This window comes from Balaenoptera physalus, assembly GCF_965194825.1.
Source record: "Balaenoptera physalus genome assembly, chromosome: 5".
NCBI classification, from domain to species: Eukaryota; Metazoa; Chordata; class Mammalia; order Artiodactyla; family Balaenopteridae; genus Balaenoptera; species Balaenoptera physalus.
This window is the reverse complement of record NC_138884.1, coordinates 3,349,193-3,364,739: the sequence shown is the minus strand read 5'-3', so window position 1 is coordinate 3,364,739 and position 15,547 is coordinate 3,349,193. Positions and strand designations below refer to the sequence as shown.

At 41.3% G+C, this 15,547-nt stretch overlaps 2 protein-coding genes and 1 long non-coding RNA gene across 12 annotated transcripts in view; 2 read left to right on the top strand and 1 right to left on the bottom strand.

Moving 5' to 3' along the window:
- RAPGEF2 (Rap guanine nucleotide exchange factor 2) overlaps positions 1-15,151 on the bottom strand; it is a 246,738-nt gene extending 231,587 nt beyond the window's left edge. For 6 of the 9 annotated variants that reach the window (XM_082461630.1, XM_082461631.1, XM_082461642.1 and 3 more), the window contains exon 1: positions 15,021-15,151. In XM_082461630.1, coding sequence (XP_082317756.1) covers positions 15,021-15,089 — 69 coding nt within the window. In that variant the 5' untranslated portion in view covers positions 15,090-15,151. Of the gene's footprint in view, positions 1-5,363; positions 5,422-15,020 lie in introns of all 9 variants that reach the window. The other 3 variants (XM_082461640.1, XM_082461638.1, XM_082461641.1) reach the window with 2 other exon arrangements.
- The window catches only part of LOC309660861, a 239,158-nt gene that overhangs the window by 34,909 nt on the left and 188,702 nt on the right, over positions 1-15,547 (top strand). The window lies entirely within an intron of this gene.
- Positions 14,561-15,547, top strand: part of SPMIP2 (sperm microtubule inner protein 2) — a 170,213-nt gene continuing 169,226 nt past the window's right edge. The window contains exon 1 of one of the 2 annotated variants that reach the window (XR_014263598.1): positions 14,561-14,658. The gene's annotated coding sequence lies outside the window, so the exon portion shown is untranslated. Of the gene's footprint in view, positions 14,845-15,547 lie in introns of both variants that reach the window. The other variant, XR_014263599.1, reaches the window with a different exon arrangement.

Sequence of the window (15,547 nt, the reverse complement as noted above, 5' to 3'; positions counted from 1 at the left end):
ACTATTCCCTTCCATAAAGAAGAACGTTACATGACAAAATTAAAGTACTGGTGAAAAGCAGAAAATGAAGTTAGATTCTACTCTATACATGTATTTAATTAAGATGTCTTTTGCTACAAATCTGTAAAAATTTTACCCAGAATGAGTTTTATTACAGCTTACTTTTTTCTAAAGTTTTATATATAATCAATACGTAAGATTTCAGTGGAGCATATTTAACCTGTTTCAGAAACCACCCCTCAAGAAGTTACTATATTTGCATATAAATCATTCTACAATCGATATAGTCATGTCTATTAAAATGCATCAAGGCTAAGATCTCTACTTAGTAACAGTTAATCAGAAAATTAGTTCTAAATACTAGAATTCAATTTAATTTTATAATTTAAGTCTGTCATTAATTTAACCTGCTGTCCCTCACCATAGTCGAAAATCTCAAAGTAATTAAAAAAAAAAAAAAAAGGTACTGCAGGGACTTCCCTGGTGGTCCAGCGGTTAAGAATCCACCTTCCAATGCAGGGGATGCGGGTTTGAGCCCTGGTCGGGGAACTGAGATCCCACATGCCGCGGAGCAACTAAGCCCATGTGCCACAACTAGAGAGAAGCCCGTGTGCTGCAACTATAAGAGCCTGTGCATCACAACTAAGACCTGACACAGCCATAAATAGGTAGATAAATAAATTTAAAAAAAAAATTTTTTTTTAAAAAGGTACTGCGTAGTAGAACAAAGGTGTCACAGGAGCTCAGAGGAAGAATTTAACACTCTGTTAAATGACAGTGAAATATCGTGTAAATGACAGTTCAAAATACCAGCACCAAAGTGATTAAACTTATGGGGAGGTAACTGCCTGATACTCAAGAAAAGTAACTTTGTTCCACAAAGTTACACGTTTCCATAAAGAAGGACTTCAGTGTGACACAAACTGAACCAAAAATTACTGCTCCTTTCAGCTTGTATCCAATTCGCTATTAATGTGGAAGTATATAATTACTTTTTCTGCTGTATCTCAAATTCTCAGGAAAAAAAAAAAAAAAGATCTCGTCATTAACCAACATTTATTAGCTCCAGTTCTGTGCTATGCTGTGTGCCAAGTCATGAGCTTTAAAGATGAATAGCAAGTCCCAGCCCAGTAAGCTCTCTAGTGAGGCAGACAGACACCTCGCAAGTTAATCCATTTTAAATGAAATTGAGGTCCTAACTTAAGACTCCAAATTCAGGCATATTTTAGCCCCCAGCGCCCCCCCCCAAAAAAAAACAACCTACAAAAAAACACAGAATGTTTTAAAATGACAAATACCCCGACTCTTTCCAGTAACATTTCTAGCCATTAGTTTCTGACAGTAAATCGTTTAACTGACCCCACTACACATAAGAGCAGTTTATCTATGTAAATCTTGAATGCTATCATAAAAAGCCCATAATTAAACATAATGAATGCTCTAAGGCAGGACACAGGGCATACTTAAAGTTTTAACATCAAAGCTGGCCTTGTATAACATTCAATATGAAACCACTTTTCTCAAAGACATAAGTTTATGATACAAATATGAATTCAACTAATTACAGAAAACTCCAAACAGCTACCATTCACAAATATTTTATATACAAAAGTATATTTACTTATAAAATGATGATGATTCAGCCTGTGGGAGGAATGACAAATTGAAAACCTAAAAGTCCCAGAAAAATGACAAAGTATTACTGCACACAGAAATATCAGAACACAAAACTGGAGCACATAAGAAATGAAATGAAATTTTAAAATAGAGTAAAACTGAAGCAAAAAGAATTTATAAAATATAAACCTATGTTTTATTTTAAATCAATAGTTACCATTTAGAAATATTTATATTTAAAAGTTACACTGTTATATTTATATATAATGTTCATGCAGTGCTATTTTTACCTCTATTTTCAAATGAGACTGTGCTTCAGAAAATTAATAGTCATACATCTAATAAGTGAACTAAGAAGTTGAATATATCTGTATGACTCCAAAGCTGTGGCTACAGTAACGTAGCTCTATGCATTACTGCAAGACCTCTGAAAGCAAGACTTTCAAAGAGGTCTCCTGAGAAGCACCACATAAACTTATTACAATCATCTGTTCGCTATGCAAAGTAAGTTGGACAAATACTATGGGCTCACAGCACTTATTCATCTTCATCTCCTTCTTCCCTGCCTTTCTGCAATATCGAGGCTTACAAGCAAAATCCTCAAATTTCCAGCCTCTTTTGCAACTAGGAGTAGCCAGGGGACCGAGCTCTGGCCAAGGACAAGTACCTGGAGAGGGCTTTCCTCCAAAAAAAACAAACTTTTACCGAGAAAAGCACTCCCGGCCTCCTCCCTTCTCTCCTGCTTGGGGTGCAGCCATCGTCTTGGGACTGTGAGAACCAAAATCACTTGCTAAGGAGAATGAGCTAGTTTCCTAAATGACATCCTTGAACCTCGGTATCAAGCCTGCACTGCCTAACTTCAGATTTCTTATTAGGTGAGAAAAATAAGCCCACCGTCAAGCCTCCATGTGTGCAGTTTTTGACAACCTGCAGACTAATGCAACCCCAACACAATCAAGTCCATCAAATACTTATATTATAAACCACTTTGGTGAATTCATTATAAGATATACGAATGATGAAATATTACCTAAGGGATAAATGAATACCAACTACTGAAAAATAATCATTTAATAACAAATATTAAACACTCCAGCCAGAGACTGTTAAAGAACTTAAATGTACAAGAACGTATTTAACCTTTACAACCATGTGAGGTTGGTAATATTAGCATAGTCACCCACGGTAAAATTTTAAGAATCCTTGACAAAAACACAACAATATGGTGAAACAGAGCTAAATTTATTTATTCTGAGATTGTGACCTATTTTTATGATATTAAAATGTCCTGTCTTTCATGAAATGAGAATAGTGAAGAGTTTACATTCATTTTACATTTACGTTACATTACATTCATTTTAAGATGCTGACTTGGCAAAATAAATAAGTGACAAATCAGTATCAGGACCCCAGAGTTTTATGATTTTTAAAAGTCCCTGAAATCCAAAAGCCTGAGACTCACTGAAGTTAAGTAACCTGCCCAGGAGCACAAAGCAGTCTGTGGTCTGGACACCAAAGTCCAGGGTCATAACCACCAGGTTAGATAAAAGAAATACACTAAGTAAACTCAGACTTAAAGATACAAATGTGTAACTACAGAGGAAAACAGCCATCCCATAATATATCAAGTGGGAACAAGGACTTTTAAAGTGAAATGATTTTACCATGCTGCCCCTCCCCCCCCAAAGACACAGAGCTTCCTCTAACTGATGGAGATTTAAACCACACCAGAGAAAACGGAATCAAGATAGGAAATCTCACCCATTCCAACTTACGTCTCAGATGACGTTAGGTTTGGAGATTCATACTTGGGGATAAAGAACTTGTGGGTCGGGACTTCCCTGGTGGTGCAGTGGTTAAGAATCCGCCTGCCAATGCAGGGGACACGGGTTTAAGCCCTGGTCCGGGAAGATCTCACATGCCGCAGAGCAGCTAAGCCCGTGAGCCACAACTACTGAGCTTGCGCTCTAGAGCCCGCAAACCACAACTACTGAGCCCGCGCGCCACAACTACTGAGCCTGTGCGCCACAACTACTGAAGCCTGTGCCCCTAGAGCCCGTGCTCCGCAACAAGAGAAGCCACCGCAGTGAGAAGCCCGTGCACCACAACGAAGAGTAGCCCCCGCTCGCCGCAACTAGAGAAAGCCCGCGCGCAGCAACGAAGATCCAACGCAACCAAAATAAATTAAAAAAAAAAAAAAAAAAGAACTGTGGGTCTCTGCATACACTGCCTGCCTCTAAAAGAAGTCTTGTGTTTTCCCAAATTGAAGGCGCAGGGCAGCGCGTGATAACATCTGCCCCTAAAGCTAGCTCGCCCCTTGGTTTATTCCAGCTCTTACAAAAGTAAGGGGAGCCGACATGAATGAAGACTAGAAAAAACTGAAATGCGGTCAAATTCTTCTTCACTTCAATTCTTGGCATTTCATGCTACTGTATTTCAATTTCTTTAACTCATGAGTTTTCAAAACTCATCTCTAGTTGTTTGCAAACGCATACATTTCATCAAGCAGTTTCTTAATACCATAACTAAATAGTGTAACTTAGCCAAATATTTCCAACAATTTGACCAAGAATTTTCTAAAACATTTGAGTGTGCTTAAAAGAAAATGGAGTTTGCAAGACTGCATAATGTAGCTTACAGAAGAAATCAGAAATGTATTGTCTTGAAGACTTCAAATAGTTACTTATATACAGAACAACTGGACAGATGTTAAAGTGTTAATTGACACCTACACATTTTCACTTTTTTTATTTTATAAGATTTTAGTTACTTCAAAGCCTGGCCAGCTCTTTTCTTTTCCACTTGTGCCCGCAAATGTAATTTATTACTGAAAACATCAAACAGAAAAAAAAATACATTAAAATACAGAAAACAAATGGTTTTTATCTTTATAATTGAAAATAGTAAATACCTCACAGCTTACATTTTATTTGTTGTTATCTCAAATGTTAGGGCCCACATTTTTTAATCCAATCTTCCAGTACCAATTTCAGTTACAGGGGAAAAAAATACACACTATGTAGAAACAGCATGCATTCTTCAGAATTTACCACACACAAAAAAAGAACGGTAGGTGGCTATGGGAGGAGTAGGGCAGGGAGTGGGCTTTATAATTGAAATGCAAAGGCATTTACATATATATATATATATATATATGTAAATGCCTTTGCATTTCACTTCTCCATTTATATATATATATATATGGAAAAAAGGTTTGTAGAGATGTTTCTATATTGAACTGCTTTTTTTTTAAATATTTATTTTTTATTTATTTGGTTGCACCGGGTCTTAGCTGCGGCAGGCAGGCTCCTTAGTTGTGGCATGCAAACTCTCAGTTGCGGCATGCATGTGGGATCCAGTTCCCTAACCAGGGACTGAACCCGGGCCCCCTGCATTGGGAGCACAGAGTCTTAACCACTGGACCGCCAGGGAAGTCCCTTGAACTGCTTTTAATGAAATGCTGCACACACAGCTTAGGTCTCCCCATCTGCAGCTGTAATAAGGCCTCCGACCAGCCTCCTTCAACACACCCTGCCATCCCCTTCCCTCCCTTCCACCCCGTCACTCCTACCAAAAGTAACAATTGAAAGACTTGTTAAGTTCACAGGAAAGGAAAAGGAGATCCTACAAACTTGATTGCACCGAGACTGACTTCCTTAAACTACTACCACAATTTCTTTTCTACTGTGCTTCCTTTTATCTCCTACACATTTTTTTCTTATACCAAATATTCCAATTTTACTGACATTCAGGATCATGAAACCTTCACACCTGGTAAAATACACTGCATTCTTGTGTGAATATCTACAAGATTCAGGTAGAAATAAAGGTGAGTTAAACATTATTTTAGCTCTTCTTGTCCATTTATTTATAAGCTTGTGTGTATGTATGTAAGTTTCCTCTAATATATTGCTTCAGCCATGTCACTAATGGTCCAAAGGATGCAAAATATTTAGCTGAAAGGTAATGAGCTCTTCATTAAGATTAAATCAGGAAAAAGATTATTTTCAAAAATATCTTAATTTGGTGGCCCCTTGTTAGAGTCACAGTAAAATTCCAAAAGCTGGGTTTTTTTTTTTTTTACTTTTAATTTTGAAATAACTTTAAACTAAAAGAAGTTATTAAAAAAAAAAAAAAAAGTAGTTCAGAGATCCCACAGACTCTTCATCCAGCCTGCCACAATTCATCGTCCAAAATAACCGCAGTAAAACTATTCAAATTCACCAGCTGTCCCAACGTTTATTTTCTGGTCCAGGACCTAATCCAGAATCTCACAGCTCATTTGGTTATCATGCTTCCTTAGTCTCCTCCAATCTGTGACTCTTTCAGCACTTCATCCTTTCATAAGGTGAGCACTTCTGACTACTAGCCATTTTGTAGAGTGTCCTAAAATTAAGTTTGTCTAGCGTTTTCTGATACTTAAGTTGAAGGGCTTTTTTAGTGAGAATACCACCTGAGATGCGCCCTTCTCAGTGCATCATGATGTTGGTATGTCTTGTGACATAACTTTGATCATCTAGTTAATTTGGTGTCTGCTAGTTTTCTTCACTTTAAAAGTACTGATTCCCCCCTTTGTAATTAATTACTTAATCTGGTGGGGGAGACATTCTGAGACTATGCAAATATTCTGATATCTGATATATACATTTCTCATCATACTCTCACCCACTAATTCTGGCACCTACTGATTCTTGTTTGCAACAATTATCACTGTGAGGTTTGCCTACTGGTGATTTTCCATTTCCATCATACCTTCTACATTTTTTATTGGAATTCTACCATAACAAAGAGCTGTCTCTTCTCCCCTATTTATTTATTGGATAATTTACTTATATTGGCATGAGCTCATGGGTATTTTTTCCCCTAGACGCTATAATCCTTCTTTATTTTGTTGTTCAAATTGTCCCACTGGGACTCCTTTGTATATACATTCACTAGACTTCCTTCTGAATTGTAAAACGCCACTTCAGTTGGGGAAGATCAGGTAACTTCTTTGAATGAGGGACGACAGATGGTAAGACAACCTTTACCACTTACATCATGAACAAAAACAACAAAATTTATGGAAGAAAACTATATATACTGAAATATCCCCAATGTGCTATACTCTCACAACTCTTGCTCATCCAAGACCTAATGCTCTTCGGTCTTTATTTTACACATATTATTATCGAATTTTCTCATCATTGTCACTGTTTAAATCCACCTAACCTTGTGCCGCCCCCATCCCCAAATAATTTTGGTATTTCAAGAACACAGCCCAAACCGCTCAGAGACAATAGTAGCTACATTCATTTTACCCAAAAGGTAAGAAGCCATAATTATGCCGAGTGAAAAAAGCCAATCCAAAAGATCAAATAGTGTACGATTCCATTTACATAACATTCTTGAAATAACAAAACTGCAGCAATGGAGAAGAGATTAGTCCTCCCCAGAGGTAGAGTTGGGGAGTAATTGTGTCTATAAAAAGGCAACAAGAGGAATTCTTGTGGTGATGGAATTCTTCTGCATCTAGACTTTATCAATGTCAACATCCTCACTGTGATATTACGCTACAGTTTTGCAAGATATTTGTAATGGAAAAAACTGGGTAAAAGGTTCACAGGATCTCTGCATTATTTCTTACAGTTGCATGTGAATCTACAATTATCTCAAACTAAAAAAAGATTTTTTAAAAAGATAATGCGTTTCAACTCTAGCATGAATACTCAGGAGAGATAAGATAATCACCATCGTGCCCCAACCCTTCAGATCCACCGATTGCTAGCTGGCTTCTAGGAAAGTTACTACCAGGCCTCCCTAGAATAACCCGCCAACAGCTAACTCTTCTTCAGGGTCTCTTCTTTTCCGATTAGCTTTTATGTTGGGAGGGACAAATACCACCAGCTAGAGAAGAACACAAAATTGCCAAGGGCCAGTAACTGTTGGTTTGTCAGCTGAACTACCAGCAGTTCACAGGGTCAACATGTAAAATCTGATTTCAATTCATTTAGCTCATATTAAAGATCTGAGAAGTTCTAGATCATGTTCAATGTGTAGGAGGCAAGCAATGAGAACTGCGGGAAGAGGGTTTTAGTTCCAACAACAAGACAAGGTCCTTTTTCAAGTCACACCAACCCCTCCAAAACACTTTTTACTGCCTAATGGAGATGAAAGCACAAACATGGCGGCACCAAGAGAATCTAAAACACAAGGACTAAACGTTCTGCTCTACAAAAACTAACCCGGCCACCACCGACCACCCCAACTGACCGAAGAAGAAAACACCTGAATACAGCAGGAAACACATACTTCGTACCAGTGCAGTAAGTCCTAGTTAGTTAGCAAGTGAGACCAGAGGCGGTTTTTTCCTGAAAAGATAAAAATTCTAACAGTCAAAATAACGTGCCACACGTGTGTACACGCACACACGTGTACACAGGATATATGTTTCCTGAAATCCATTGAATCCTGCTTAAACCATTGACTAAAACTTGAATTCAAATTAGTTGTCCTAATGCTGATGAGATTTCTGGTGAATCACAAATAGTTTGAAGCAGGCCTGTGTTCCTTTGTAGCCACTAGTCTTTGATTAGTAAAAGGAAGTAGGTATTCTTTCTGATTCCCTAGTTCTTTGCAGTATTTAGAGTACTGTATCTCTGTTGTAGAATGCCTTGGTGCCTTAGATTTTAAAACTTTTTATACACTAGCTCTTTTATATAAAAGGCAGAGACAGTCGTCCTAACAGATGTGTTTCTGATATTTTTCTGTACAAATCTCATGTTGAAACACTGTTACACTTTCATATAAATGTGTGCTCTATGCAATAAACTTTGCACGTAAAGCAAAAAAATAATAATAATAATGTGCCAATCAGCTTACTTTCCCATGAAGGCTGACATTATAACCACTGAACAAGTTTTTACTATGTATATTCCAGCTCTGACAAAGCTACAAAAGACCAATTATATGTACTACAAATTGCTTCTCCTTCCTCATTTCAACATTAATTTATGTAAACAAAAAATGATGTAGAGGAATAAGGAACTGCCCTCACAGACTCGCTACAATCGTTACCTCGTGCCACCACAAGTCAACTGTGAGCTTAAATTCAGATGTTCCTCAACTCTTGCAAAGGATGGAATGCCTGGCAATCCCATTATCATCACAGATTAAGAAATACTAATATACTTAGCATAATGATATGAGAAATTAGTTATTTCATATTAGATTCCAGAATGCACATGGAAAAGACATCAAAGTGTAAGGAAAAATAGTGTAAGTTGAAAAAATCCTGAAAATCAAGAAAATCATGCGGACTTCCCTGGTGGCACGGCGGTTAAGAATCCACCTGCCAATGCAGGGGACACGGGTTCGAGTCCTGGTCTGGGAAGATCCCACATGCCGCAGAGCAACTAAGCCCGTGCGCCACAACTACTGAGCCTGCGCTCTAGAGCCCGCGAGCCACAACTACTGAAGCCCGTGCTCCGAAACAAGAGAAGCCCGCGCACCGCAAGGAAGAGCAGCCCCTGCTCGCCGCAACTACAGAAAGCGCATGCGCAGCAAACAAAGACCCAACACAGCCGAATATAAATAAATAAATAAATAAATTTACACAGAAAATTATGTTCAACAACTTGGACTTTTCTCCTGTGAACTAAGAAATGGCCATCTCCGCCGTCTGCCGTGATTAGGCTGCCCTGGCGTAAACGTGTGCACGGCACGACACGATGAGCAGCTGATACGAACGTGCACACGTGCAGCCGGCCTGCCCAGCAGAGGGGCCATCTCCGCTGTGTAGCTCGGGCTCTTGACCACCTCCACCCTGGAGGTCAGACCTCTGCCTTAACAGAACTCCAGTCTCCTCCCACTCTCCACACATCACAAGCTTCCACGGGACATGTACCGTCACTTCCCATCCACCACTCAATCCCTTGGCTCCAGGCGCACCGAACAAAGGTCCACACTTATTTCCTTACAACCACCTGCGCAGCTTCTATGACCTTGGGCTCGCCTGGAAAATCCATCACAGCCTCCTGGTCTACTGGTGGGTGAATTTCTACTCCCCTAAGACTTAATACACACCCACCTAGGAAGTCCCCAGACTCAATACACACCCATCTAGGAAGTCCCCAACCTCAGCAGTGCTGGCCTAGGACAGCTGTCACAGCACTGATGAATCACTTCCTACTTGTGACATGACAGACTGGTGAGCTGCTTGAGGGACAGACGTCTCAATGAATCCCCAAGGCCTGGTAAATAATAACTATTTCATTAAAATGTGATACCAACAAGAACTATTATTAGGCATTGCACTCAACAGTAAAGGTACGTTCTTCCACTTCATCCACAAGACAACTTCGAGAAGCTATTATCCACATTTTACAGATGAGGAAACTGTTACCAAAAATGGGGTGAGGAGAGGGAACGGCCCATATAATACAGATACCAAGGAACTAGCACCAGCGTCCACATGTCCATAACTCTACACTAGTCTAGATCAAAGTGCTTCGAGGTAATCACAATTCCTTTCCACTATGTATAAAACTTACAAAATACGTAACAAAGCTAAAAAAAAAGCTTTCAAATGAGTCAAGAAGGCATAGTCTTTCTGTGTTTTGAAAAGGTTACTGTATCTTTATTTCAAATAGCTCATTTAGGTTGGAAACGTATGCCACTATTACTTTACATAATATGACGTCATAAGACACTTGAATTTCAAACATCACCCAAGGCAGACCTTATTGTGTTCATTTAACTCCCCGCAAAATCCACCTGGATAAAGTTTTTTCAGGGCAACAGTAAATTTTTTAAAAAAAGAACAGACTTGTTGTTTCAAGGTGGAGCGGGGGTAGGGGAGGGATGGATTGGGCATTTGGGGTTAGCAGATGCAAACCACAGAGAATGGATAAACAACAAGGTCCTACTCTATAGCACAGGGAACTGTATTCAACATCCTATGATAAATCATAATGGAAAAGAATTTTTAAAAAAGAATTTATATATATGCTTAACTGAATCACTTTGCTGTACAGCAGACGTTAACACAACATTGTAAATCAACTATACTTCAATTTAAAAAGAAAAGAAGCACGGTGAGTCTTCATAAATAAGCTAAAATGATAGCGCTAGGAGGTTATAGCTGGTTTTGTTTTTATTTTACATCCTTTTTCGAGAGGAAGAAAACTGCAACAAGTTGGCAACCAGGAAGTCCTCTTAATGTTTTTTTTTTAATTTTGGTTTTTTTGTTTTCGAGTGTCTGTGAAAGCCGGGGGGGGGGTCTGGGCAGGACTGTGTTAACCACACAGCACTGCAGCTGGAGAGACTCATTTTGAACCTCAGCCAAGATATGCAAAGCTAATTATGGAACTGCTAATTACTAAATGTTTAAAAGGTTATTTGAAGGTGACTAAGTTTCCACCAATATTGCAAAAGAATGTTAATAATTTTTACCATAAATTCAAGTCCTCACTTGTTCAGAGCCACATGCTAATACAGTTTGAAATTGGTTTTTCAGTAATAAATGTGTATTTTTTTAACCTCCAAATTCAAATATCATTGTTATGAAAGCTAAATACTTGTGGCCAGTCATTACTTCGTGAGACATGCTTTTCAAAAGTGCACCCAAAAAAAAAAAAAAAAAAAAAAAGTGCACCCAGACCATTTAGTTGTGTTTTACGAACAAAAACTACTTAAGGAACAAATTATTTATTCCTAGAGCCCCAAAGTGAGCCAAAATATAATCAAAGGGTAAGTTGTCAGATGAAAATATAAGACTGCTCATAAACAATGACAAAAAAGAGATGGAAAATTTATCTGTCAGAGACACAATTCTTCCACTAGATTTGAAAGTTAAATATTCACCAGAGATACTCTTTTGTGCAGATTCTCATAATTTAAAGTTCTCTGGGCTAAAGGCACTTTTTCAGCCCTCTCATTATGACTCAAGACATATTCTACTGAGTGGCTTTTGCAAAGAATTAAGTCTCGTACTGTTAAGAGCTCTCCAAGGACAAATTCATGAATTAGCAACTAAATCAAAAGGTGTAATAGCCAAAAAAAAAAAATTTCAGTAGTGAAGAACAAAGTAATATTATTAACTAGGAAGGGATGAGGCAGGAGCTGTTTTACACAAACCATTTTAAAAAGTAACTTTTACAACTAGCTAAAAACACATCATATTAAATCTTTAAAGTAGAAGAATATTCTGCAATAGATGTTTCACCTGAAAAACTAAAAACAGGCATTTAAACACTCTACCTAAGCAATCTGAAAGGGTCTGAATCCAGTAAGTTAATAATATGGTTTGGAAAAATCATTTTATTGTTTAAAGACTTGGGGGGAAAGCTGTTTGTAATTTATTTACATCTTTCACTTCACTTAATTGCTTAGGTGACCAAGCTTCCCATGTAAGTGATTAAAGACATAAACCCAAACAGTTTGATAGAGCAGTTACTTAAGAGTCCTGTTTCTCAACAGAGGTGCACTGAAAAACATTAATAGAACATTTAGTGCCCCTTATTTTCAAGGAGGTTTGTTACTGAGAATACAGTGCCCCGATGACTAGAACTTAGCCACTTTCCAGACACACAATATGGGACACACATTGGATTAAAGATGGCTTTTCTTGTCCTCTCAGAGTATCAGGTGAAATAGTGACAGCCCCTTAAATATGAATATGTGAGATTTAGCTAAAAATTCGAGTGACAATTTTGTTTCTCCTTGCCATTCCCCCTCTAGTGACGTGCCTAAATAAATGGGAAAATGGGTTTCCATTTTCCAGGTGGGCATGAAAAGCTTCCTAATTTCATAACACTCTTCAAAGTTCCTGTGTTTGCACTGAGGCTCTCCCGACCCCCAGATTCTCTTCGAGCTAACTTCTTAGGTCACACGAGTGACAGCACGATTACTTGTAGGCAACTGAGTGACCTCGTACAAAACCACGTCTTCACAGGGTTTGGGAGACAAACTGGGTTGGCAGGGTTAAAAAAAAGAAAAAAGGAAGAAAATGAATTTAACAAAAAATATTTATATATTTTCCTCTTTTCTTTTAAGGCACCTTTCTTTTGCCTGCCATAAGAATCGTACAAACTCCTTCACCAAATGTATCCTGAGAAACAGAAGGAAGCATGACAGCAAAACTTTCTTAATTCATATCCGTCTGTCCATATCAAGTTTATTTAATAACTCTGCTTTTATATTACAAACTTCTAACCCTCGAGCACTCAAGAGAAAAGACAAGGCGGAAAAACTTCCAGCCCTTGCATTCACAAAGCACTCAACAGAAAAGGCACCTGCTACCAAAACATTTTTTTTTTTTTTTACTTCTGAGTAAATTTCAAACTTTCAGAAAAGTAATTATTTTTGACAAGCCAGGTGAAGGTGGGAAACATTCACATTTCCATCTACTTTCTCTTTAAAATAACAAATAAACATGTAGGTCCGCATTGGTAATAACCAAGGGAGCATCAATGTTAATAGGGGGGACACTTAGGAATGTTCAAAATGTTTGGTAGGCTTCTCTAAGGTGACTTGTTCTATGAAGGTTTGGTGGGGGAAACGTGCTGCTTTCAGACGGTCAGCGAAGCGTTCACGTTGTGGTGTCAGTAGCAACTGGCCCACTTCTGACTCGGGCCAAGTTCTGTGCTGGTCAGTTTTCACTCTGTTCTCCACAACCCGTGCGTAAACAGGGAAGTTTAACAGCTCATTTCTCTGGCACAGTCCGAACGCGGTCACAGTGGAGGTTCTGTCTCTTCCAGTTTTGTTGGGGGACACACCCCCCTCCACCCACCTTTTAGTAGGTTTCGAGTCATTGCTATTCTAATCAACCAACCGGAGATTCCACTTCCCCGCTCTCTAATTTCCACTAAAGGCCTCTGACATCATTTTCTGACCTGCCTCGCTAGGTTCTAATATTCTCAGCATGTGTGATTTCACTTGGCACTTCAAACTGAAAGGCATTGAAACATTTCACTGAAATGGGCTTTTCCATCACACTGACTGGGAACGTGCATTTTCAGCTGCAGAAGACTAGTGACTGACAACTTACAACCGGCTGGAGATGCAGAAAGCACCTGAGAAGCAGTGCAACAAGAGCAAAGAGCACGACCTCACTTGTTTTCAATAAAGTAATCCTTTGGAATAGGAACTTTCTGGAGACACTGTGAAATGAATTTGCCTTGCAAAACTACCACCCATCTTCCACAGTCTGGTAAACGAGTGCAATCTACCTACGAACCCCAGATGTGACGGCTCCATCAGAAAAAAATGAGAAATCAAAAACCGTACCAGGTGCCATTCCTGGGCCTTGTCCAAAGGCAGCCAATGGAAGAATCTATTTTATTCTCTTTTCCCCGCATTAAATAATGACAATCAACAGCAGAGGAGGAGAGCCTTTGGCTCTGCACAGATGGCATCCAACACCTAACAAGCGAAGCAACTCCTTCAAGCATTAGATCCTAAACGTCTGATGGGCCCAAGGATCAGGAGGGCTTATTTGTCTTAAGACGGCTGGCAGCAGGATCCCCTGTAGTCACCATCCCAACGCTTAGGAGCATGCGTCATTACCCAGTCAGCAGCGAAAAGCAAAAAAAATCAAACCACCACATTTTTATAAAATTTCCCCCTCTCTAGTCCAACTTGAGACGACCAGATCCACCACCATCAGCAATTCCTCCACTTAAAGCCAGAGAAAAATAAGTCTAAAGGTAAACTAACGTATAAAGGTTAACAAACTTATCTAATTTTGACAAGGTTGTGCAACACCAAAAGAAACCGCGGGGTGCCCTTCCCGGGGCTCTATCTGAATATGCCTGCTCTGCAGTTCTGTCTGCAGTTGAAACTAAAAGCACTAACCTAGCTATTCAACTCCCCCCCCCCCACCGCAACCCCTTCCTTGCAAAGCGGCATCACTTTTCCAAAAAAAAAAAAAAGAAAAGAAAAGAAAATAGTAAACATACAAACATCTCAACGTTTTACTTTAGAAGGCCACCACGGGTTCGCGTTCCGCAGAGCCCTGCAAGTTTCCTCCTACACCTCTGCAAACGCCGAAGAACTCTGAAGGTACGAGGGGCCACAAGCACGGGGAGGAAGGGCGCCTGCGGCCGTGGGGGGGCAGGAGGGGCCGGCCGAGGGGAGGTGACTGCCCCCCGGCCCCCGCCCCGAGAGGCTCCCGGGCCCGGCGCGCGGCTGGGAAGAGGGGACGCTCGGGAGAGACCTCCCTGCCCCGCGGGGCAATCGCAGGAGCAGGTCGGTACGGGGAGGGCGGCGAAAAGGAGAAGATCCAGGGGAGGAGGAAACAACGCCAGGACGTCCAGGGGAGACGCGGAGACGCGAAGCCCCTGGAAGCTGGGGGCCCAACGCGAAGCGCGGGCGCGCGGGGCGAAAGGCGTGGGCAGGGAGCGCGCAGCCGACGCGGGGCTCACCTGGGGGGTCCTCTCGGCCGGGTTCTTCATCACCGCCTGGCGGAAGCTGTTATCCACGTAGGACGCCATCTCCCCCCGCAGCCCGGGCCGGGGCCGCTCCGCGCCCTCGGCCGCCGCCTCCCGGCCCAGCGCCGCCGCCGCCGCCGCCGCCTCCGCCCTGCGCGCTCCGCCCGCCTCGGGCCAACCAGCCAAACCGCGGCGGCGGCGGGGCGGGGGGCGCGCGAGGCCCGAGGGTCCCCGCGGCGCCCGGCTGCCGGGAGCTCCCGCTTCCTCCGCCTCCCCCGCGCCGCGCGGCTGGGAAGGCTCCCCACGGGCCCGGGCTCGACACGCCTCCCCGGTTCCTCTCGGGGACGGCGGCGGCTCCTCCCGGCCCCCGCCGGCCTGAGTTATTTTTAGGGAGTTCGAGCGGCGGGGAGGGGTTGGCTGGGGCGCACGGGCCTCGCGCTCCTCCGCGCGCAGGGCCGCCCCCTCCTCTCGGGGGCTCCGGGAAGCACTCGGGGGCGCCGCGGCCGCCGTCCGAGGACGGG